The 23,781-nt window shown below is 47.0% G+C and overlaps 1 protein-coding gene across 1 annotated transcript in view; it reads left to right on the top strand.

The window, feature by feature from the left end:
* LOC117880591 (pancreatic lipase-related protein 2-like) overlaps nucleotides 1–21,614 on the top strand; it is a 39,179-nt gene extending 17,565 nt beyond the window's left edge. The window contains exons 4-13 of the mRNA XM_034776874.1: nucleotides 3,240–3,365; nucleotides 7,796–7,930; nucleotides 11,895–12,003; nucleotides 13,866–13,982; nucleotides 14,064–14,186; nucleotides 15,644–15,759; nucleotides 16,414–16,543; nucleotides 16,875–16,986; nucleotides 18,440–18,607; nucleotides 20,813–21,614. Coding sequence (XP_034632765.1) covers nucleotides 3,240–3,365; nucleotides 7,796–7,930; nucleotides 11,895–12,003; nucleotides 13,866–13,982; nucleotides 14,064–14,186; nucleotides 15,644–15,759; nucleotides 16,414–16,543; nucleotides 16,875–16,986; nucleotides 18,440–18,607; nucleotides 20,813–20,876 — 1,200 coding nt within the window. The 3' untranslated portion in view covers nucleotides 20,877–21,614. The remainder of the gene's footprint in view (nucleotides 1–3,239; nucleotides 3,366–7,795; nucleotides 7,931–11,894; nucleotides 12,004–13,865; nucleotides 13,983–14,063; nucleotides 14,187–15,643; nucleotides 15,760–16,413; nucleotides 16,544–16,874; nucleotides 16,987–18,439; nucleotides 18,608–20,812) is intronic.
* Nucleotides 21,615–23,781: the final 2,167 nt, after the last annotated feature.

Raw genomic sequence — 23,781 nt, 5'->3', positions numbered from 1 at the left:
TGTCAGATTTGTGTCCATTAATTCTTTTGCGTAGAGACTGTCCGGTTTGGCCAATGTACATGGCAGAGGGGCATTGCTGGCACATGATGGCATATATCACATTGGTAGATGTGCAGGTGAACGAGCCCCTGATGGTATGGCTGTTGTGATTAGGTCCTATGATGATGTCACTTGAATAGATATGTGGACAGAGTTGGCATCGGGGTTTGTTACAATGATAGGTTCCTGGGTTAGTGGTTTTGTTCAGTGATGTGTGGTTGCTGGTGAGTATTTGCTTTAGGTTGGGGGGTTGTCTGTAAGCGAGGACAGGTCTGTCTCCCAAGATCTGTGAGAGTAAAGGATCATCTTTCAGGATAGGTTGTAGATCTCTGATGATGCGCTGGAGAGGTTTTAATTGGGGGCTGAAGGTGACAGCTAGTGGTGTTCTGTTATTTTCTTTGTTGGCCTGTCTTGTAGGAGGTGACTTCTGGGTACTCGTCTGGCTCTGTCAATCTGTTTTTTCACTTCAGCAGGTGGGTATTGTAGTTTTAAGAATGCTTGATAGAGATCTTGTAGGTGCTTGTCTCTATCCGAGGGATTGGAGCAAATACGGTTATATCTTAGAGCTTGGCTGTAGACAATGGATCGTGTGGTGTGTCCTGGATGGAAGCTGGAGGCATGTAGGTAAGTGTAGCGGTCACTAGGTTTCCGGTATAGGGTGGTATTTATGTGACCATTGCTTATTAGCACAGTAGTGTCCAGGAAATGGACCGCTTGTGTGGATTGATCTAGGCTGAAGTTGATGGTGGGATGGAAATTATTGAAATCATGGACTACAAGCTATCAGGAACAGTATCCCTGATAATGTCACAGCTAACCTGGTGGCTGAACTTTGTGATTTTGTCCTCACCCACAACTATTTCACATTTGGGGACAATATATACCTTCAAGTCAGCGGCACTGCTATGGGTACCCGCATGGCCCCACAATATGCCAACATTTTTATGGCTGACTTAGAACAACGCTTCCTTAGCTCTCGTCCCCTAACGCCCCTACTCTACTTGCGCTACATTGATGACATCTTCATCATCTGGACCCATGGAAAAGAAGCCCTTGAGGAATTTCACCATGATTTGCTATATGAAAATATGCGTCCTTCAGGTCGAGGGCGGCGTACCAGTCTCCAGGGAAGGGATAATGGTCCCCAAGGAGACCATGCGGAATTTCAACTTTACTATGAATTTGTTGAGTCCGTGTAAATCTAAAATAGGTCGAAGACCCCCTTCTATTTTGGGGATCAGGAAGTAGCGGGAGTAAAACCTCCTGCCCCTTAACTCTGATGGAACCTCCTCTATAGCCCCCATAGAAAGGAGCACAAAAACCTCCCGTGTAAGGAGATGATCGTGAGAAGGGTCCCTGAAGAGGGACGGGGAGGGACGGTGGGAGGGGGGGAACGAAGAAAACTGGAGAGCGTATCCCCTCTCCACCGTGCGAAGAACCCAACGGTCCAAGGTTATAAGGGACCAAGCACGGTGGAAACGGGAGAGGCGATCCTGAAATAAAGGGAATGGATCCTGGGTAGTGGCTAGTATGCCGTCCTCGAGCGCACCTTCAAAAATTTTGTCTAGGCCCTGAAGATGGTCCAGGAGGGCTTTGGTTCTGACTGGGTTGGGGGCCGGTCAACCTCCTTTTTCTATTTCTATTGGGGGGGAGGGATAGCTCAGTGGTTTGAGCGTTGGCCTGCTAAACCCAGGGTTGTGAATTCAATCCTTGAGGGGGTCACTTGGGGATCTGGGGCAAAATCAGTACTTGGTCCTGCTAGTGAAGGCAGGGGGCTGGACTCGATGACCTTTCAAGGTCCCTTCCAGTTCTAGAAGATGGGATATCTCCATTAATTATTAATTATTATTATTAAATCTGTGGTCTCAGTCCATTTCCCCAGAACACAGCTGCCTTCATCATACAAACCACCACCCTAACTGGTGCCCTTGTTGGCAATTTCAGCAAAAGCCAAAAACTGAACGGGCATGGAGAATGAATGGACATCTCATCCCTGGAGAACGGGGGGAGGCAGTGGAGCAGCGTGAGTAAGCCAGCGCTATTGCTGCTGCCCCATGGACACAGCAGTACTAGTGCCATCCCACTGAGCCAGAACTAGATCACTTTGGGGGTGGAAGTGAGACATGCCCAGGAGGTCACATTTTCAAAAAACACTTAAGTGACGTAGAAACATGACTTAGGCACTTAGGAGCCTAAGTCCCATTGACTTTCATTGAGACTTAGGAGCCTAAGACTCTTCTAAAAATGGGACTTAGGAGCTTTTGAACATTTTGCCTTTTGTGTTATGCATGAACATCAAAAATGCCACAAGCTGCGACGGTGTAAATGTGACAGCCACCATCTTGGCCAACACAACAGGGATCCAACTGGGCACCTCAAAAGATAAAGACAGGAGCTATTAAAGCCAGAGCTTGAGAGGACATGTAGCATACACTCACCAGTGGGTTACACAAAACATTACTGCTATCCAACACATTAAATCAGGTAGCACGTACCTTGCATTATTGCCCAGCAGCTCAACCTGCATTGAATAGAAATGACTCAAACTAAGCTCGTAGGGACATCGCCCTGGAATGCGTCAGAGTCCCACTCTCTCCACTCACCCAGAGCAGAGACCCAGCATTAGTTAAAAAATTAGACTCAGGGTTAGAGATCATCCTGGCAGCAGAAGAAAGGGCCATACTAAATGAATGTACAGCAGGCCTCCACTACTGCCCCTAACATGGAGCTGTACCAGCATATTTGGAGAGGGAAGTGACCTCAATGATTCCATCCCCTGTGACTTCCCAAAGCCACTCTTCAGTTGCACTGCAGTATTGGGGAGTCAGGAGTTAGGTCAGTAAGGGGGCAGGCAGGAGCTGGGAGGACTGGCATTGGGGGATACTCAGTGAGGTATTGCTCATTGTGATTAACTTATGCTGGTTGGCTCTATGTATAAAGAGCTCTTTGTACACAGAGAGGAGTAGTTTGGAGCAGCAGGGACAGTGCAGGAGCTATGCTGCGACTGGGGTTAGAGAGGCAGGGAGCTGTGGGGAGCCAATGAAACCCATGGGTTTCCAGGAGTGAAGATAGCATCCATTCACTACTCCTACACAAAGGACGATCTGGACCATATTTTGTTTTTATTTCCTAGCTAAGAAGAGTTGGATGATGACAAAATAGAGGATGATGATTATTACTGTTGTTTTTGCTCAAAACAGGTGATCTCTGTAATACATTCCTCAACTATCAAAGACTCTTATTTCTGCTCACATAGGAAAACACGCTTCATTGTTCATGGATTCATGAGCACCGGAAAACGTGGCTGGGTGGTAGAGATGTGCTTGGTATGAGAGAATATCCTACAATTTTCCAACTTTAACTGCAGCCACATTCAATTGCTGTTTCTTAAACACTAGTATTAAGCTTGCATTTTGACAACCACTTGATGTTACTAATGTGCAAGGGGTGCTAACCAAAATGTAACAACTTTAATAATCACCTCGCCTTTTTAATTAATGCGGGTGTGGGAGTGAATTGGACTGTACATTCCATATGGCTTTCACAGGAAATGAGAATGCTGGGTTTAAGATTGTGCATAGTGTTTTGTAATAGTCCAGCGTTGGAAGAAAAACCTATACTTCTTGTGGCGTCCACTCCTCCCTGGGTGGTTGGGGGAGGTAACAATACTAATACCTAGCTCTTATATAACATATAGACTTGATCATAAGTCGGTTAGTTTATAAGCCGACCGCCCCAAAATGGATAAGTAAAAATGGAAAATTGTTATGACCCATTCATAAGCCGACCCTATAATTCAGGGGTCAACAAACTTTGGCTCCAGGGCCATCAGGATAAGCCGCTGGCAGGCTGAGATAGTTTGTTTACCTTGAGCGTCCACAGGCACGGAGGTAAACCTAAGTAAACAAAGTGTCCCGGCACGCCAGCTGCTTATCCTGACAGGCCGGGACAGCAACTGGTGGGGAAATTTTTTTTGGGGGGTGGGAGAAGCTGGGGTAACTCCTGTGACCACCCCCCACAAGACCCCACCCCTAGCCCAGGACCCCCACACTCTCCCCATCCCATCCCTTCCCACCTTAGCTGGGGAGGGCCAGGGGAGAATGTCTCTGGCCTGGCTGGAGCTGCTCTGGCAGGCTGGGCAGCGCGGCCGCGGCCGCAGCCTGCTCCGGCGGCCAGACAGGGTGGCACAGCCGTAGCATGTTCCAGCGGGCTGGGCCAGGTGGCATGGCAGCAGCGTGCTCTGGCGGGCCGGGCGGCATGACCACAGCCTGCTCTGGGGGCAGGGCCGAGCGGCATGGCTGCAGCCTGCCAGCCCCGGAGCTGCAGCTTCTTCGGAGGCTGGGTGGAGAGCAGCGTGGCCAGAAGCGGAGAGACTCTGGCCCTGCTTCTTCCCTTCTGGCTCTGCCAGGGCCGGTGCAAGGAAGTTTTGCGCCCTAGGCGAAACTTCTACCTTGCGCCCCCCCCCCCCCCTAACCCCCCCCCCCCCCCCAGGGGCCCCCCCCCCCCCCGCCCGGGGAGCCCCCCCGTCTGCAGCAGCTAACCCCGCCTGGGGAGCCCGCCCCAGCTCACCTCGGCCTCCTCCACTGAGCATTCCAGCGCCGCTCTAATTCTCCTCCCCTCGCAGGCTTGCGGCGCCGAGTGGAGGAGACTTAGAGCGGGGGCTGTGTGCTCAGCGGAGGAGGCAGAGTGGAGGTGATCTGGGTTGGGGAGCAGTTCCCCTGTGCGCGCCCCTAACCCCCGTTACTGCGGGCGGCCCTCCCTGTGCCCCCCCCCACCCCAGCTTCCCTCCACTCCACCTCCTCGCCTGAGCAAGCATTTAGGCGCCCCCAACCACTAGGCGGCCGCCTAGTTTGCCTAAATGGTTGCACTGGCCCTGGGCTCTGCTGCCTCTCCTTGCTCCCTCTGTTGAGGGGAGGGGCTGTGTCCCATCTCTCTCTCTCTCTCTATACCCATTCATAAGCCGACCCCCTTCTCTGGTGCTTCCCTTTTTTACTTAAAAAATTTGGCTTATGAATGAGTATAAACAGTAGTTCCTTTTATCCATAGACGTCAAAGTGCTTTACAAAGGCAGCCAGTGTCATTATTCCCATTTAACAGATGGGGAAAATGAGGCACATAGACACAAAGTGACTTACCAATGGTCACCCAGCAAACTGGTGGCAGAGCCTGGAATAGAACCCTAGTCATCTGAGTTTCAGGCCAGTGCGTTATCAACTCAGCTATGTCACCCCTCAGCTGGAGGAGACTATCCCTCTGCCATCACCACTGACACAAGCCAGCCCTGAAAATGTAGCCCCAGTCACACAGAATTATTATGGCTCCTTATGTCCATCAGTCTAACGAAGTAAATACTACTTTGGACAAATGAATGGAAAGCAATGATATGTGCACGTATATACCGAGAAAAAGAAACTCTTCTTCCCAAAGTAGGACTCCTACTCAGCAAAATAGAAAGAGAAAAGCCTGGGCCTCAACAAACACCGATCTGCAAAAGCAGAGAGAGCCTATGGCACGAGGCTCCAGGGGAAATCCGTTTATACTCAGGATCAACCTAACCGTTGCGTAACCAGGAAGTAGGTAATACCTTAGGCCCTGACATTATGAAGGCTTGCATGCCTGCTTAACTTTACACACTGCGAGTAATGGGCCTACTCAGAGAGAGTAAAATGAAGCACATGTGGAAGTCTTTGTAGTATTGGAATCTTAGCAAATTCACCGGAGAAGTTGGATTTTTATTCTAATGGAAATGGTGTTTTATTTTGGTCTCATGCCAAGCCTACACTGTTCCAAGCATTCAGATATTGAAACTTTGGCAATGTCTCCACTACAGACCTTACAGCGGCACAGCTGTACCGCTGCAGCTCCATCATTATAAGGTCTCCTGGGTTGCCACTCTATGCTAACAGGAGAGAGCTCTTTCCAGCCAACATGGGACAGTCCACACGAGCACTTTTGTGGTTGACACTTATGTCGGTCAGGGGTGTGTTTTTTTCACACCCCTGACCGACAAAAGTTTTACCGACACAAGTGCTAATGTAGACATAGCCTTAATGACTTTTTTGCTCCTTGCGGTTTAGTTAACTGTGCTGAAGCTAATAGATGGTCTTGTTACTTACTACTCCCTATTCAGAAGAGAGGAGAAATTTTAAAACTAAAGAGACAGTGAGCGTGTGTGTACAGACACACACATTTCTTGTACTCAACAATGCTTGTTTGCAAAACTGAAAACTTAAATTTAAAAGTTAAAAAAATCTTTATCTAAAGCTTAGTTAGCTGTTGAGTAGATCTTCCTGAAAGAATAAAGCATGTGAAGGCTAGAATCTACAGTAATTCCAATATGCTGGCCTGATTTAGCACACAATTCAAACCCAGAACGCTCAGTTAAGGCAGGTCAAAAATTTACCATCAAAACTGTTTTTCAATAGAAAATTGGACTTTTGACCAAATGACTTTTTGTGAAAAATATCAGTTTTCTAAGGGACATTTTGACCTTTCAGAAATTTTTTTTTTTCTGAATTAAAAAGGTCAGTTTTTCAGTGAAAATTTTAAAATTTTCTAGAGGAAAATATTTTCCAACCAGATCTATTCACAATTACTGGAATCATCTTAGACATTTAGGAAAAATAAACAACCCACAATATTTTGAAACGTCAATACACAGCAGAGAACTGAACCTAAATATTTCAATGCCCTCTCAGTAGAGGGTGTTTTATACTGTCTTTTGATACAAAATACTAACCTTAAAATGAAAAAAATAAGAGATCACCGTACAGTGTCTCTCGCTGTCTCATGTTATACAGGATAATATGACGCAAATTTACCTTCATCCATTGAATACAAAAAAACGTCAGGCTACAATGTGGTCCATGTACCTGCTCAGGGGAATGAGAGGGGTAAGAACCCCACAAACCCCTTCTCCTCCCCAAACCTTGGGTCTAGGCATAAAGTGGTAAACTGGCACTCTATGCACTTCCATCCCCACCCACCCCTGAGCAGGAAGTGAAGCCTTTGCTCCTCTAAGCAGAGCAGCTGAACTGTTGGTAGTAATCCACCAGCATCTAAGTACTGGTCCCGTGGAGCAAAATAGGAAGGAGGGACGGAATCCTCTCTCTAAGGCATGATTCCTTCTCTGCACTGTTCATGGGTCAGCACAGACATACTGCTTTGCGAAGAGGACAGACCATAGAAGCACAGTGCAAACATAAACTCTTATTATAGTAAATGCTGAGTTATGATGGGAAATTAGAGAGAACAATATCCCTGACTTTTGTAAGCCTCCAATGTGGAAGTCACCAAGCTTTTAGCTTTACCTGCTATTGCAGAAACCTCCCACTCAGTTCTGAGCCCCTCACTCTCAATTGCCTTTTTCAGAATTGAAGAGAGAGCTTTAAAAATTAACGGTTTCGTTAAACTGTTTACAGAAGAGAAAACAAAACAGTCAGAAATTGTATACTGCAATAAATCAGTTTATAGTTCTGATCTGAAATAAGTATTTATGTGACAAAAATGAATAAAAGAGCACAATCAAAATATTTTAAGTTCAGACACCTGTTTGTATGAATGTCAAGTTTTCATCATATTGTGCTTCATGAAAAGACCCACATTAGTGTGTGTAATTGCTGTAGTAAAATGCTGTCCTTTGTAAACGACAAGCAACCCAAATGCTCAATTTACTTAAGGATTTATTTAGGTTTAAGTTGAATCAGTATTTTACTGTATGCTTTCATAAATTCTTTGTTTTCTGTTTACACACTAGCTGCTAGTGGAAGTGGAAGATGTGAACTGCATTGCCGTGGACTGGGCAGATGGTGCAAAAGGCACATACATCAGTGCAGTGAACAACATCCGTGTTGTTGGGGCTGAGATTGCTTATTTCATAAAAACTTTAATGGTAAAAAAATATATTATGAATTTTAAGTTACTTTTTAAAGCTAAGATTCACATGAGCATAACGGGTTTATGTAACCGGTGTCTTTGTGCTCTGATCTTGTTTTCTTGTGGTCAGAAAAGTATGTCCGAAAGATAGTACAGTAATATGATAGAAGTGACTAACTTAAAAGACCAGTAGGTGGCAATATTTCTTTGCTTTCTCAACTGTATTTGTATATTCACTGCAAAGGAGGCACCAACATGACTCTTAGGCTACATCTACACTACAAGGGGGAGTCGATTTAAGATACGCAAATTCAGCTACGTGAATAGCGTAGCTGAATTCGACGTATCGCAGCCGACTTACCCCACTGTGAGGACGGCGGCAAAAATCGACCTCTGCGGCTTCCTGTCAACGGCGCTTACTCCCACCTCCGCTGGTGGAGTAAGAGCGTCGATTCGGGGATCGATTGTCGCGTCCCGACGGGACGCGATAAATCGATCCCCGAGAGGTCGATTTCTACCCGCCGATTCAGGTGGGTAGTGTAGACCTAGCCTTAGAGTGATTAGTAAATAGTTGTTAGGAATACATACTTATGCTTGAGATAGAGTTAGATTCTCAATTTAGTAATTCATTCCCAAAGCAAACAGAGGCTGGGAGCAGTCCAGAGGCTCACTTAATACTGCTGGACTTCTGGCTCTGATGTCTGGCTACGGGATATAAACACTCTAAGGTCTGGTCTATACTACCCGCCTGAATCGGAGGGTAGAAATCGACCTCTCGGGGATCGATTTATCGCGTCCCGTTGGGACGCGACAATCGATCCCCAAATCGGCACTCTAACTCCACCAGCGGAGGTGGTAGTAAGCGCCGCCGACAAAAAGCGGCAGAAGTCGATTTTGCCGTCGTCCTCACAACGGGGTAAGTCGGCTGCAATACGTCGAATTCAGCTACGCTATTCACGTAGCTGAATTTGCGTATCTTAAATCGACTCCCCACTGTAGTGTAGATGTACCCTAAGTCCTCTAGTTCTGACTTCGTTACTTCCAGGCACAACAGAGCCTCAGAATTATCCCAGGGGTTTCCCTGTTAACAACCGTCTTGTCCTGCCTCTGCTGCCAGTCCCCAGTCTCTGTCTGACACAAGAGGAAAGAGTTTCAAACTTAGGCACCTAAATCAAAGTGGCTGATTTACAAAAGTGCTGACACCTACACGGACTTTGAATAGAGTTGTGGATGCTCAGTACCTCTGAGAATCAGGGCATTTATTTAGCTAAATACATGTGGATTTAGATGCCACACATTAGACATCTATGTGTGAAAGTTTTGGCCAAGGTACTTAAGGCTCCATCTAGGCTAGGGTGAAGAGGTGTCCAGTTTTCGACCGGAACACCCAGTCAAAATGGGATCCTGGCGGCTCCTGTCAGCACCACCAACAAGGCTGTTAAAGGTCCGGTCGGCAATGCTGTGGTGCTAAGGCAGGCTAGTCCCTACCTGTTCTGGCACTGCACTACACCCTGGAAGCAGCAGAAGGTCCAGCTCCCAGGCAGGGGGGAGCCATGGGGTTCCGCACGCTGCCCCCGCCCCAAGCACAGGATCCGCACTCCCATTGGGCGGGAACTGGCCAATAAGAGCTGGGGGGTCTGCGAGCAAGAGCAGCACGCAGAGCTTCCTACCCCCCGCCCGCATACTAGCACCAGACCTGCTGGCCACTTCCAGGGTGCGTGCAACATGGTGTCAGAACAGGCAGGGGGCCTGCCTTAGCCCCACTGCACCACCGACTGGGAGCCACTTGAGGTAAGCCCGCAACCCAAGTTCCAACCTCCTGCCCCAGCCCTGAGCCCCCCCAAACCCAGAGCCTCCCTCCTACACCAAAACCCTCATCCCCGGCCCCACCCCAGAGCCCTCACCCTGTCCCACTCCCCAACTCGCAGCCCCCTCCCATACTCCAAATCCCTCGGCTCTACCCCCTGCCTGGAGCCCCCTCCTGCACCCCAAATTCCTCAACTCCACCCCAGAGCCTGCACCCCCAGCCCAGAGCCATACTCCCTCCCACACCCCAACCCCCTGCCTCAACCCATAGCCCCCTCCCACGTTCCAAATCCCTTGGCCCCACCCCCAGCCTGGAGCCCCCTCCTGCGCCCCAAACCCCTCACCCATAGCCCTCACCCCCTCCCACACCCGAAGCCCCTGCCCCACCCAGTGAAAGTGAGTGAGGATTGGGGAGAGCGAGCCACCGAGGGAGGGGGAAATGTAGTGAGCAGGGGCAGGGCAGGACAGAGCAGGGGCGGAGCCTCAGGGAAGGGGTAGGGCTAGGGTGTTCGGTTTTGTGCAATTAGAAAGTTGGCAACCCTAAGGCTCCATCTGACACAGTATAGGTTTTGCGAACACTAGCATCTCAAGGGAGTACCCTTGAAACTTGTTGCCTGACAGACCCTATCATTTCCAGCCTGGTGGCTTTGTTCCTATGCCTCTAGTCTTCTTCCTATACAAGATCCCAGTTTCTTAATGATCTGCCTTCCACAGAGTCTCATCTCATTTCCTTGGACAAGAAGGCCCCAGTTGCTCATGAGATTTGTGTGTCCCTCTCTCCATTCAATATGGCTGTACTGTGGAGTGTTTGTTGTCCGACTCATGCTTCTCCACAATGAAAATACTACCATAGTGAAATCTCTGCATACATGGTTCTTGGGCTTTTAACATTTTCTCTCTTCACTGATTGGTTTCTTCCTCTGAGACCTTTATACAACTGTAAATTTTTTTTTTTGGTTTACACATTTTTCTCCCATCAATTGTATAGCTACTTCCATTGCTCAAAGCCCTGAGTTTGGGCACAAAATGTAATCCAGCCCAGGTCAAGCTATTGGCTACCACCTGAAGGATCCACAGCAGAGACAATTCACAGCCAGATATTTTCTCTTTGTGCCTAACTGAATATGAGACAACTGTATTATGACTGGATCTCCAGTGTAGATGTCCTACGCCTATACAATACTAATTGTATATGTTGTCCATGAAGACTATTTGTGAGGACTCTGAAACAAGACTTTGCCGCTGAACAATTCACGTGCAAATCAAACCATTGTGGCTTTATGAATGGCTAACAGGAATTATTAGGAGATATTTGGTTTGAACTTAGCATAGATACCTACTAAAATCATTGGCAAAAGCTATAAGGAACATGGGTAACACTGTAAATTGAAAGCCTGGGTTTCTTTCATTTAAAGGTAAAAACATTTGAAAATACTGTAGCCAAAGTTTTTCAGTTCCTCTCTCAAGGAAGACAAGCAAATATGGCTGGAGGCACTTATTCTGGTACATGCGTAAGCAAGTTAGGTGTAGACTCCAGGCAACTAGTCACTGTCGCTTTCAGTGGCACAAAAGTTTTAACTCCTTGGGTCAAATACACCCCTAGACAGAGTGTATTCACCAATTAATCTCCACTTGAGCCTCTAGGGCCATGTGAAACCTAAGGGGTGAATAGGCCTTGTACAGTAACTCACCACAGAGGCGGGTGAATTTCATCACATCCAAGCTTACCAAAGAGACGCTTAAAGGATGGCTGGATCACAGTACATAATTACCTATATGGGGGAACAGAATTTTGATAGAGGGCTCTTCAGTCTACCAGGCAAAGGTATATCAAGATCCAGTTGTTAGAACCTGAAGCTAGACAAATTCATTCTAGAAGTAAAGTGCCCACTTTTAACAATGAGGGTAATTAACCATTGGACCAACTAACCAAAGGTTGTGATGAATTCTCCATCACTGGAAATCTTTAAATCGAGATGGGATTTTTTCTAAAAATGTTCTAGTTCAAACAAGAATTAATACAGGGAAGTCCTATGGCCAGTGTTATGCAGGAGATCAGACTAAATTATCACAATGGTCCCTTCTGGCTGTAAAATCTATGAAAAGAAGGCATCTTATGTATTTAAATGTCAAACACAGATGTTCTATTTTCTTTTTTTCTAAAAACTCTTCAGAAAATGTTTCAATTCTGCCCTTCTCATATCCATATCATTGGCCATAGTCTGGGTGCACATGCTGCAGGAGATGCGGGAAGAAGAATACGAGGCATCAAAAGAATAACCGGTAGGCTACCTCACTAAGATGGAACGTTACACAGTATGTTCTTTAAGAGGAAAGAAGTTTGCAAAGCTGGACCCCTGAGCTAAACAGGCATAAGTAGTTGTATCTTCACCAACTTCAATGAGTTGGGGTGTTTGCTTATGCCACAGCGAAATTTAGCCTGTTCTATGTGTTGTTCCTATAGACGTCACTATGCATTCTTTATGGTGTTATCATGAGTAAGCAAAATATTTAAATAAAAAAACCTAGTGCATCTGCATACTGGTAGATATTCAACATTTATTGTTGTGTTTGTTAGCTGAAAATGCAATGTTATCCGTATTGCTTTAGTAACAGTATTAAAATATCAACAGTGAGGATTCTTATGCAGATCTGTATTTTTAGTAGTCTCAAGCAAATAATGACCTGAGATACAACTGGCAAGTTTCTCTCCACACACAGTTTTCCATGTCTTACAATCCATTTGCAAAGTAAAGCTGAAGTTTCTCCTTAACATACTTTCAGTGGAAGTGGGAATTGGGGTGGGACTTATTAACAAGGCAGAAACACTCTGCCTCCAAGGAGTCTCCCAATGGCCACTGTTAAGACATATGTCTTGCTCTGAATGGGTTTAAGAGATGAGGCGGGAACACAGGCTACAATCCCACTAAATGACCTTTTCCCAGGCCTTTGAGAGGAAATAACCACACAAGTCCCCTGAAGACTTTTCTGTGCTGTCTCTTGGTTTTCCCCACCCCTACATGCACTTGCACAGCAGCAGAGCGTGACAGCAATCCCTGCACTCCCATGAGCACAAGCACTGCTCCAGCTAAGTATAGGAAGGGGGCGGTCACAGCCTCACCTCTCTCCGACACCAAACTAGCACTGCCTAGGGCGGGAGGAGCCTGTGGCACAGTTCCCATGTTCTCTTACAGCAAGGGGTTCCTGCTAGAGTGGAGCACCATTGCACCACATGCTGTTGTTTTAAACCACGATGGAGGTCCAAGTATTGGGAGAAGGTGGTTCTCCCTGTACAGCTGTTGGACCCTGCTAAGAGTTTGTGGGCACAACCAGCAGAGCCAGACAGGCTATAACTGCATTCCTGTGTTGTATTTTGTTTTTTCCTCCCTCACTTCCCCAGACTCATTTGTAGTAGTTACTGCTGCTAGCGACAGCAGGTCGGTGATTAAGGCACTGGACTAGGATAGATCAGTTCCTGGCTCTGTGAAAGCCTTCTTGTGTGACCTTGAGCAAGTCACTTAATCTCTGTGCTTCAGTCCTTCACCTGTAAAAGGGGGATAATCATGATAATGCTTCCTTTCTCTACTTAGATTGCAAGCTCCTTTGTGCAAGGACTGTCTCTCACTTTGCATTTGTAATGCGCCTATTACAGTTGGGCCCAATGGTTGCTACTAAAATACAAATAAATAATTGATCAAAAACTCTTTAGTCTTTCCATTCCACACCAGCAGAAAATGTAGGAAACTGGATCATTGTGTTAAAATCCCCCCTCATCCTTGGTAATATGACACCATTATACACTAACCGATAGCACTTTGCTTGCGCTGGGAAGAGTTTGCAGGAAGGCTGCCTTCCAGAAGTTGAGACTCACTTCTAGATCACTTGGAAAAAACAATAGACCATCATGAGAAACGAAGCTTCATTCTCCTTGGAGTGACTACATTTTATGAAGTATTCTGACTTCTGTAAGTGTTTTGACACTGTACAAATGTTTATGACATTAAAATGTTTAGTGCACTGGCCTGGGGTTCTAACCCGTATTTACATTACTACTCACCCTGCATTATATACTTCATTTGAAACTGATGCTCTACATGCGTACAATTTTTTTCCAATCCAACAGTGAATAATTTGTTCCTCTTTAGGTTTGGACCCCGCTGGGCCCTTTTTTGAAGGCACTCCGCCTAAAGTCAGATTGGACCCTACGGATGCAAGATTTGTTGACGTTATTCATAGTAATGCTGCCCAATTTCCTACTATAGGTAAGGTCCCACATACATTTGCAGCAACAGTCCTGACACTGAATTAACTGAGGCACTCACCATGTCATGTATGTATTTCAGGAGTTGGAATGGTTAATACCACTGGCCACCTTGACTTTTACCCAAACGGAGGAAGTATTATGCCTGGATGCGATGATGTAATTATTCCAGTGACTAAAAAAGACTGTCGAGTCTTCGCTGAAGGTAAATCTACTTCAAACATCTGTAGCATTAACTCACAGTGTCTGTTCATATTATAGTTCTGAACATGGCAAATGGAGCTTTTTTGAGGGTTTTATTTTTAAAATAATGTTTTTGCATATTTGATGATGGGTGGGAAAAAAGCATGAAACAATGAGGGCCAGATGACAGCCATGATGGTCTGAAGGTAGCGTAAGGGGAGAAATGGTTATACAGAAGATGTGGGATCAGCCTTAATTTCCATAATTTGATGGCAGATTTGGGGCAGAGATCATTTAGTGCTTCAGTCGTAATGGGAAGTGTCAGGGTGCGGACCAGGTCATGACTATACCTATACTGGGGCAGCGCTAGCTCCCACTTTGGAATAGCGCAGGGATCGGCAATCTTTGGCACTCAGCCCGTCAGGGAAAGCCCCTGGCGGGCCCGGCCAGTTTGTTTACCCGCCGCGTCCAGAGGTTTGGCTGATCGTGGCTCCCGCGGATCACCGTCCCAGGCCAACGTGGGCTGCTGGAAGCGGCGCGGGTCAAGGGAGAGGCTTTCCCTGCGGGCCACGTGCCAAAGGTTGCCGATCCCTGGAATAGAGGCTGCAAGTGACACCTCTCACCACGCTGCATCCAGCACCCACAAGGCATTGAGCAAAGGCACAGAGCCTGAGTACATCTCCCCTCCCTGTAGCAACTTGAGCCAAAGAGCTGGACTGAATGTTTCCAAGGAGAAGGAGGAAAGAATCCCCTCTCCACATGGCTTGGAATGGTGGACACAAAGCTTGTGGATCCCTTATACTCTATTCATTTCATCTGAATTGCATTCTTTACGGCAGGAGTTCTCAAATTTCATTGCATCGCGACCCCCTTTCAACAATAAAAATTACTACATGACCCCAGGAGCCTAAGCCAGTCCGAGCCCGAGGTTGGGGGGGGGACAAAGTTGAAGCCCTAGGTCTTCGGTCCCAGGCAAGGGTCTGTAATCTGAGTCCAGACACCCAGGGCTAAAGCCCTCAGACTTCAGCTCCGGGCGGTGATGCTCGGGCTTCAGCTTCAGCACCAGGAAGTCTAAGCCAGCCCTGGCTACTCCATTAACATGGGGTTGTGACCCACTTTCAGGTCCTGACCCACAGTTTGAGAACTGCTGCTTTATGGCATGCTGCAACACAAAAAATGATACTGTGTTGCATAGCTGTCTTGTAACATGGATCAATATCCACAAGAGATCTTAGGCAGGTGTGAACCCAGTTTTCCAGCTATGAGAAGTCAATGCATTGGTCAATTGAAGCAGCGAGTTTCTCGTATGCTATTGACAACCAGAAACCCATAACATTCCCCTTAAGTCCTACAGGACCATGCTATCCTTCCAGTCAGCATTTTTAGTATTGTTATAAAGGAGAAAAAACCACCCCTGCTCTACATGGCCAAATGTAATAGAAGATGGTTTCACAGACACTCATAATTTTGTTTCAACAGATGCCAATTCTCCTATATGCCATCATTCACGCAGCCATCAGTTTTATTTTCAAAGTATCCTCTATCCCAATGGATTTCTTGGATATCCCTGCAGGACATACGAGTTCTTCCAGTCGGTAAGCATAACAGCCCAAGAATGGGTGAGCTGCAAACATTAACAACTCTACTTTCATGTACACACATCACACACAGAGTCAGGTGCTAGGGTGTCTCTGCTCTCCCAGTGCCTGACTGGGATCAGGACTTAGGGAGAAGGAAGCTCCAACAATAATAAAGCAATGCAGCTGGTAGAGAGCAGACAAAAGGCAGGATAGATACAGATAGACCCTGGCTCCCATGCAGTACCAGTGGCGGAATCCTGGGTATCTGATGATTCCACTGGGACAGGTGAAACCTCAGGTGTCTCCTATGCTACTAGTTCCATTGGAGGTTTATGGCTAGCATACGTTTTGTACAAATCTCAGGCTGAAAAACAGGTAGTGTTTGAAATGGAAGGGTTCAGACCATCACCACCTGGAAGTTAAGTGCACCCCTCATTGTTACGGGTAAAGAGTTAGTTTGTTTCATCCTCAGATAGTTAAGCACAAATAATCAGAAAAGAAACTGATATCAGAAACAGGACATTGAAACGCAGTGGGGTTCAATAGTGTGGGAAGGGAATGGTCAAGGCTTTGGCAGCATCAGGGCCACCTCTTCGGCTTTAGTCTTGCAAGAGTTAGGATGAAAAGAAAAATATTCCACATTACCCAGACGCTCTTATTTTCCTCTAGGGACTCTGCTTCCCATGTCCCAGAGAAGGCTGCCCAATGATGGGTCACTATGCTGATCAATATCCAGCTAAACTGGAGAAAATAAACCAAAAATATTTTTTAAACACAGGAGCACACCCACCCTTCACTAGTAAGTGTAGAAGGGTAATTATTTAGCCAAATAGATGGGGGAGGAGGGTTTGAAATTGGATGATCTAAAGCTGTAAACTCGCTGTGCTGTTATAAACCTTTGAGAAGCTGAATGGCGGTGGTTTTCCATGTCTCTCTAGTTTAAGGCTGCTGACAACCAAGGAAAAACACTAAACGGTTTACCAAAGTCCATTCTTGCTGAGACCCTTGAGCCTCCTGTTCTTCAAACGAGAACAGTAAAAGTACACTCACAAGAGAACTGTCACTGTTTGTGGTAGGTAAGGAACCTAAACAATGCCAGCAATCTACTTTGATTTGGTTTTGTTGTGTAGGTTGGAGCCACCGAATATCTATCAAGCTGTCTGGCACGAAGAAAGTGAGGGGGGAACTAAACATAGTTTTCCATGGCACAGACGGGTTCACAAAGCAGTACGAAATTATCTGGTAAGTTCAATGGCACAAGACTAGGGTTTGTAGTGTGTCTATATTTCATTCACACCTCTGTTTGCAAGTCATGTTTAAAGACTGCAAGCAACAAATGTTTGCTCATTGTTGCAGTCATGTTAGTTAACACACGTAAAAACAGACAATGGCTAATGGTTGGAGCAGGGGCATGGAAGTCAATTCCTTTTCCTGGGCTCTGTAACATTTAACAAGCACTCAGGAGTCAGATTTGCCTGGAGAGAAGGCTCCAGCCAGCTCAGACAGAGATTGTTCATACTTCCATCCAGGTCATACCGGGCATTGTGTGCAGCTTTGCCATAGGCATTGGCCTCGCCACTTCCATGCTAGCACTGTGATAGCTTGTTAGCATATTCACTCCCACATGCTTACATGATTCCCTGCTCTGCCACTGACTTGCTAGATGAACTCATGCAAGCTGCTTAACCTCCGGGCCTTGGTTTACCCAGTCTGTAAACTGGGTATAGTACCTATCTTGACTACATGAAAAAGCTTTATTAATGTGAGACTAGCACAGAGACCTTTATATGAAGGGTGCAAGGGGTGCATGGCCCTTCACAACCTAACTCCCCCCTCTGTTCAGCCCATGATGCCAGCCTCCATTTCCCACTTGCTAAATTTTCACCTTCAAGTTTTCTCTGATGCTGCCCCTCATACTTGGGAGGAGCTCCCTGTAAACCTCCACAAAGCTACCTCAGTATCCTCCTTCAAACTCTCTTCTCCCATGATGTCTACAAAAAACTTGACAATGGTTAAGCTACCAGTGTGCTGAGATCACAACCCATCCAGCTGACCAATAATGTCTCATTGTTTCCTTGTACTCCCCCCGTCTGTCTGTCGTCATATGTTGTCTCTTGTTTTACTCTTAGATTGCAAGCTCTTTGGGGCAGGGACCATCTTTTCGTTCTGTGTATATACAGCATCTAGCACAGGGGATACTACAGAAATACAAATAATTATTATTACAAAGTTACTAAGTGTTATAAAAAATAAGGGCAACATGCTGAAAGTTCTTTAGACCCTGTCTTAGCTCAGCAGCCCCCTAGACCAGTGGTTCTCAGCCAGAGGTCTGGGGCTCTCTGTAGGGCCACGAGGTTTCACTGGGTCCGCCAACCATGGCCAGTGTTAGACTCGCTAGGGCCCAAGGCAGAAAGCTGAAGCCTTGCCGCATGGGACTGCAGCCCGGGGCATTGAGCCCCACCGCCAGGGGCTGAAGCCAAAGCCTGAGCAACTTAGCTTCCCGGTGTGCCCGGCAATAGCCCTGCTTACTACCCTCTAACAGCAGTCCTGGCTTTTATATGCAGAAAAGCAGTTGTGGCACAGCTGGGCTGTGGAGTTTTTATAACATGGGAGGGGACTCAGAAAGAAAAAGGTTGAGAACCCCCGCCCCGGACCATATCAGATAGTGTCACTCTCCTCATTCTCCTATTTGCAGTGGACTCCTTCATCAAGGCAGCATTTATACAAAGTACGTCGATGTTGAAATTAACCCAAGATATATTACAAAAGTTGAATTTCTCTGGAATAAGAATATATTGACTCTGCTTTGGGCCCGATTGGGAGCAGAAATGGTCCACATAATCAATGAAGAAGATGGACACGTGTAAGTACATTTGTTTTACACTACGTGTTATTCATTTATAAAAAGATCCAAATTTGACATTGCAGTTTGCTCCTAAAGGGTGAGATTCTCCCCTATGCATAGAGCTAGCGTACAAGGGCAAGGCCCACTTCAGTCCCACTTAAACCCTCCAAACAGAGCTGAAATGGGAGCTCAAGGGTGCCCAGGCATTAGGCTGGCTTTCTGCATGGAGATGGATTTCATCCAAAAAGCAATTTTAACTGCGTGCACAACAGTGAAGTACAGCAGCTCTGGAGACTCTGTGTGGGGTCGATTGATTTCAGTCGTTCATGTCATCGCTGTGTATTCAAGTTGATCGGGGGGACTGATGCTTCTGTTTGATCCAGTGTGTTTCTAGAGTGGGGGGGCACAGACTTTGCAGCTTCTGTAAACTGAGCTCATTGCACACACCAGGTACTCCTTGAATCCCTCCATTCTCCCCCACAAGCTCCCATCCCCCTCCATTTCATTTACTCTGTGCAGCTCCCCCCTACCACTTACCCCATGCCAGGAGCTGTGTAGCTCACATTCCCCGCTCTGCCACATGCCAGTGTTTCTTCGCATCCCCTCTCATTTCCCCCCATTCCAGGGTCTCTGTGCACCCACCATCCCTGGGTCCTGCATCTCCCTCCATGCCAGTGTCTCTGTGCACCTCCACTCCATTTCCTGCCAGGATCTCTGTGCACCCTCTTTCTCCTCCCACCCACAAGCCCTCCCTGTAAGGCTCTCTTATTTCTAGGGGAGCCCAGGCTACAGACAATCAACCTACACAGTAAGATAAGCTGTTGCCTCTGATATGTCTAGGCAGCAGCAGCAGAGGGCGGCAGTGAGATTCCTCTGCCTGCAGCACCAGGCCTGATTTTCCATTGAATCAGGCTTTTCTGGCGCTCTGATTTGCAGCAAAATCAACAGGGTTGTGCCTACTGATCCCTGGAACACTCCCTGAATTTTTGGAATTTGTCAGATATGGGGTTTCAGGGAGATCATGTTACAGGCAGACAGGAAAATGCCAGAGATCTGAGTGTTAGATTTCACCTGACTTGGCCAATGGTCCAGGTGGAAGGGACAGATAAAAGGAGGCAGCCCAGCTCAGTCTGGGCTGGCTAAGGAGGAGGGACGTGTGCTTCAAGCTTCTGCAGAGGTGCCTGTGACTCTCCAAGTGGTGGGAAATCGTGAACCTGGACTACGTGTGGATGAACAGCCGACTGCGGGGTGGGGGGACCTGATTAGTTAAAATGAAGTGGAGTGTGGTGCTGTGTTTGCCATTCAGTACATGTACCATGTAAATGAGGAAGTAGTTTTATTGTGGATATCTGCAATAAAAGAAAGTGTGGGAAGTAGCTGCGGGGGAGGCGGGGGAGTGGGGAGAGTGTGGGCAAACAGTGAAAGTTCTCAGTGGTTTGAGCATTGGCCTGCTAAACCCAGGGTTGTGAGTTCAAACCTAGAGGAGGCCATTTAAGGATCTGGGGCACAAATCTGTCTGGGCTTTGGTCCTGCTTTGAGCAGGGGGTTGGACTAGATGATCTCCTGAGGTCCCTTCCAACCCTGATATTCTATGATTCTATGATTCTATGAATAGACAAGGGCGCCCAGAGCATTAAAGGGTACTCCTTTATTACACGCTGTATAAATACTTGTTAAATAATTTTTTTTTAAAAGAACCCCAAGGTTACCATTTCTGTGACACGACTTTCTACAAGTACCACCCTACAGGCAACATTTCAAGTGTCCGTCAGCCAGTTAGTACAAGTCACGCCCAGGTGTGTTATTTTCAAGGAAGGTGTTTCCAGGAGTGGTATCAGGGAAACAAAACTTGTACCATATTTTTGTTCCAAGAGATAGGTCAGGACATCAACATAAACAGACTTATTAGTGGGTATACACAGGCTCCTTCCTGTTTGGAACTACCCAGATAAACCCATTTCTATCAAGATTATCATACAATATGGCTCTGAAGATGAAGCACTGCACACTGATGGAAATATATAGTGTTCCATCAATTCTTGTCACCCCTTTATACTATTTGGCTGAACTATTGGTATGTAAGTGGAGTACTCCTCCTCCCAGAAGAGCAGGGTCTTGGCTGGCAGCATCAGATCAGCCAATAAATGTAATCAATGTTCCTACACACCTTTGAAAAAAACATTAGTAGTGAAATATTGACTCAGGTTGTTTTTTTCCCCCCAGGTCTACATATTGTGGCAATGGAAATGTGAAATATGGAATTCCACAATTACTTACACCTTGTTAAATTAAATCCCATCAACTATAGTTGCTGTGTTATCTGTCCTCTCTCTGGGGTTGTTTTCACACACAGCTATTGATAGAAAATAATTCTTAAATAGGTAGTTTTCTTTGTTTTCTCAGCTCTGTGCAAACACACTGATGGGTTTTTCAAGCAAGAAGTCATTGTTTAAGTTTATCCTAGTCCACTTCCCTTGTAAGAGACGGGACAGGAGCCACGGGAGTACATATATAGGTGCACTGATAAACATTGTAATATTGACACAATCTTTTCAAACAGAGTCTCACAGACAAATACAAATGTTTTCCAATGTGTTGCATTTGCAAGATTCTCTCTCTTTAATGTGTTTAGATTGCACAAAATCTCAAAACAGCCCTAAACATAGGCCGGGAGTACAGGCAGAAAACCTCTATGCAGTTTACCTTGCTGTTTTAATGCATTAAAATACATCATTACACTTAACATACACAATATGTATGAGATAAGAATAGACACGCACAAAAACAAGTCACCATTTCAGTGAAAGTCAGAACTACCCATCATACACCGCAATCACACAAATACTTTGCAAGTAAAATATTCCCCACTTATGGAGAAAACGATGGGGCTAAGCTGTAGCATTAAGCTGCAGCTCTACATTAAGGGTAGTACAGAGATGCACCAGCCTAGTAGAAGCTCCAGGAGACACTCTGGACTCTGCCAAGCTCCTGATGGCACAGCCAGCCACAAGCTGCTTTTAAATGGCCTGACTAGCCCAGCTAGTGACTGTGGAGAAGAAGCAGGGCCATGACTCTGACTCCCAGGGCTACCATATGTCCGGATTTTCCCGGACATGTCCGGCTTTTTGGGCCTCAAATCCCCGTCCTTGAGGAAATCCCAAAAAGCCGGACATGTCCGGGAAAATAGGGAGGGAGGGACCGGCGGTGCTCGGCCAGGGGCCGGAGCCGCTGGGGCCGGCAGTGCTCGGCCAGAGCCGCTGGGTCTGGCGGTGCGGGGCTGGGACTGGCGGTGCTCGGCCGGGGCCCGGCGGTGCTCGGCGGTGCTCGGCCGGGGGCCTGGGGCCGGAGCCGGGGGCAGTGCCCGGCCAGGGGTGCTGGGCCGGGGGCAGTGGTGCTCGGGGCCGGGGTTTGGGGCCAGCGGTGCGGGGCCAGGGGCCGGCGCCCCAGGGCCCGAGCCAAGCCGGGCGGGAGACGCCGGGGCCAGAGCCGCTCGGCTGAGGGGGCCGGACTGGGCCGCGCCTCCTCGCGCCCCTCCGCCCCAGCTTGCCTGCTGCTTCAGGCTTCCTGCAAATCAAATGTTCGAGGGAAGAAGGGGAGGGGGAAGGGCAGGGGGCGAAGCGTCCAGGGGAGGGGGTGGAGTTGGGGCAGGGCCGAGGCCCGTGGAGTGTCCTCTTTTTGGACACTTAAAATATGGTAACCCTACTGACTCCTCCCCACTCTATTTGCACAGGTTTATACCACAGTCTGGCACTAACCCTGTGAAGTCTTGATGGCAAAACCTGCCACCACACCAAGCTTCTACACAATGGAGTCGGTTGATGGTACAAGAGGAGGAGAACTCTGTGTGCGTACTCTTCATCCCTTGCACACCAGAGCAAGGGCCCAGAATTCTGCCCCAATCTGCATTTAAATAAGAATAATTCTTTTAGCCACATGCCTCCAAAAAAGCTGATGAGATACTGCCAAACTTGTCTAACTTAATAGTGTGACAGACATGGCAATTTCTTGCAACTCCTGGACAAACCTCACAGAATTAAATTAAACCCTACTGAAGTAAGTTTAAGTGTCTTAGGAGTTCATTATATTAAAAATGCAAAGGTTTTTCTGTTATGGTGGGACTGTATGTAACAAGTTTTCCTGTAGTTGTTCATGAGCATTTGGAGCCACACCATTACCCTGAGAATACAACCCTTAGAAAACAGACAGACAGCAATGTGAATGAAGGAGGCACACATGACTTATTTAAACCCTATACGAGCTTCAAATGGCTATTTTAAAATAATGGGCCAGATGAGAAAGAACTTTTGGGATAAACAAAGTTAAGGGGGTTCACTAGGAAATACCTGGGCGGAGGGAATGCAAGTTCCCCACCTCCAGACCCAATCTTTGAAACTCCCCCCCTCAGGAGGGGACCTGCTCATCACCTCTTACATGAAGACAAGATTAGAGGCCCAACTGTATAAACGAAGGACTCACAGGTCTGAACCAATGCGGTTACGAACCCTGTAACCACATAAAAACCCCTTGGTGGGGTTTGTTCACTGGCCAGAGCCCTAGTTGGGGTGATCTCTGATTGGCTTATTAGCAAGCACATAGGTTCTGTTATTGCTTTGAATAAAGATAAAGGTACTTGCTGAGAAAGAGTTGGGCGGTTCCTTAACTGTGGGCAATGACACTGTTTGCAGCCTCTGAGGAAAGGCAACACAGGCCTGCTGAGGCAATCTGATTTGCCATTCCCAGTGTAGGCAGGGAACCGTGCAGCCTGCAAACAGCCCAATCAGGAGGGGGAGAGATGTATGTGTCTCCGCCCAAGAAAAGTGATGGCAGGGAAGCCAGAAGCCTAAGAGTGGGTTCAGCCCTTGCTGCCCCATAGAGGAGAAATACGAGTGTAGTTGCCCTGAACTGTGACAATTACTACATTACCCTTAATCCCCTATTCCTGGGTAACCAAGCACTAGAGAAGGGCTCCTGGCTTTTCCTGTGGTTGTTCATGAGCATTTGGGGCCACACCAGTACCCTGAGAATACAACACTTTGAAGAAAAACAGGCAGAAAGACAGAAATGTGAATGAAGCTCTAGTACACCAAGAATTTGGGTTGGAACAATCTACCTGGGAGGCAACGAAAGCCTAAGGTGAAGGATCCTCAAAGGGGCAACCCCAAAGGGCGCCCTAAATACATCACAACCTTTCC

This window comes from Trachemys scripta, chromosome 7 (genome assembly GCF_013100865.1).
Source record: "Trachemys scripta elegans isolate TJP31775 chromosome 7, CAS_Tse_1.0, whole genome shotgun sequence".
Classification (NCBI taxonomy): Eukaryota; Metazoa; Chordata; order Testudines; family Emydidae; genus Trachemys; species Trachemys scripta.
This window is presented reverse-complemented; position numbering and strand designations above follow the sequence as displayed.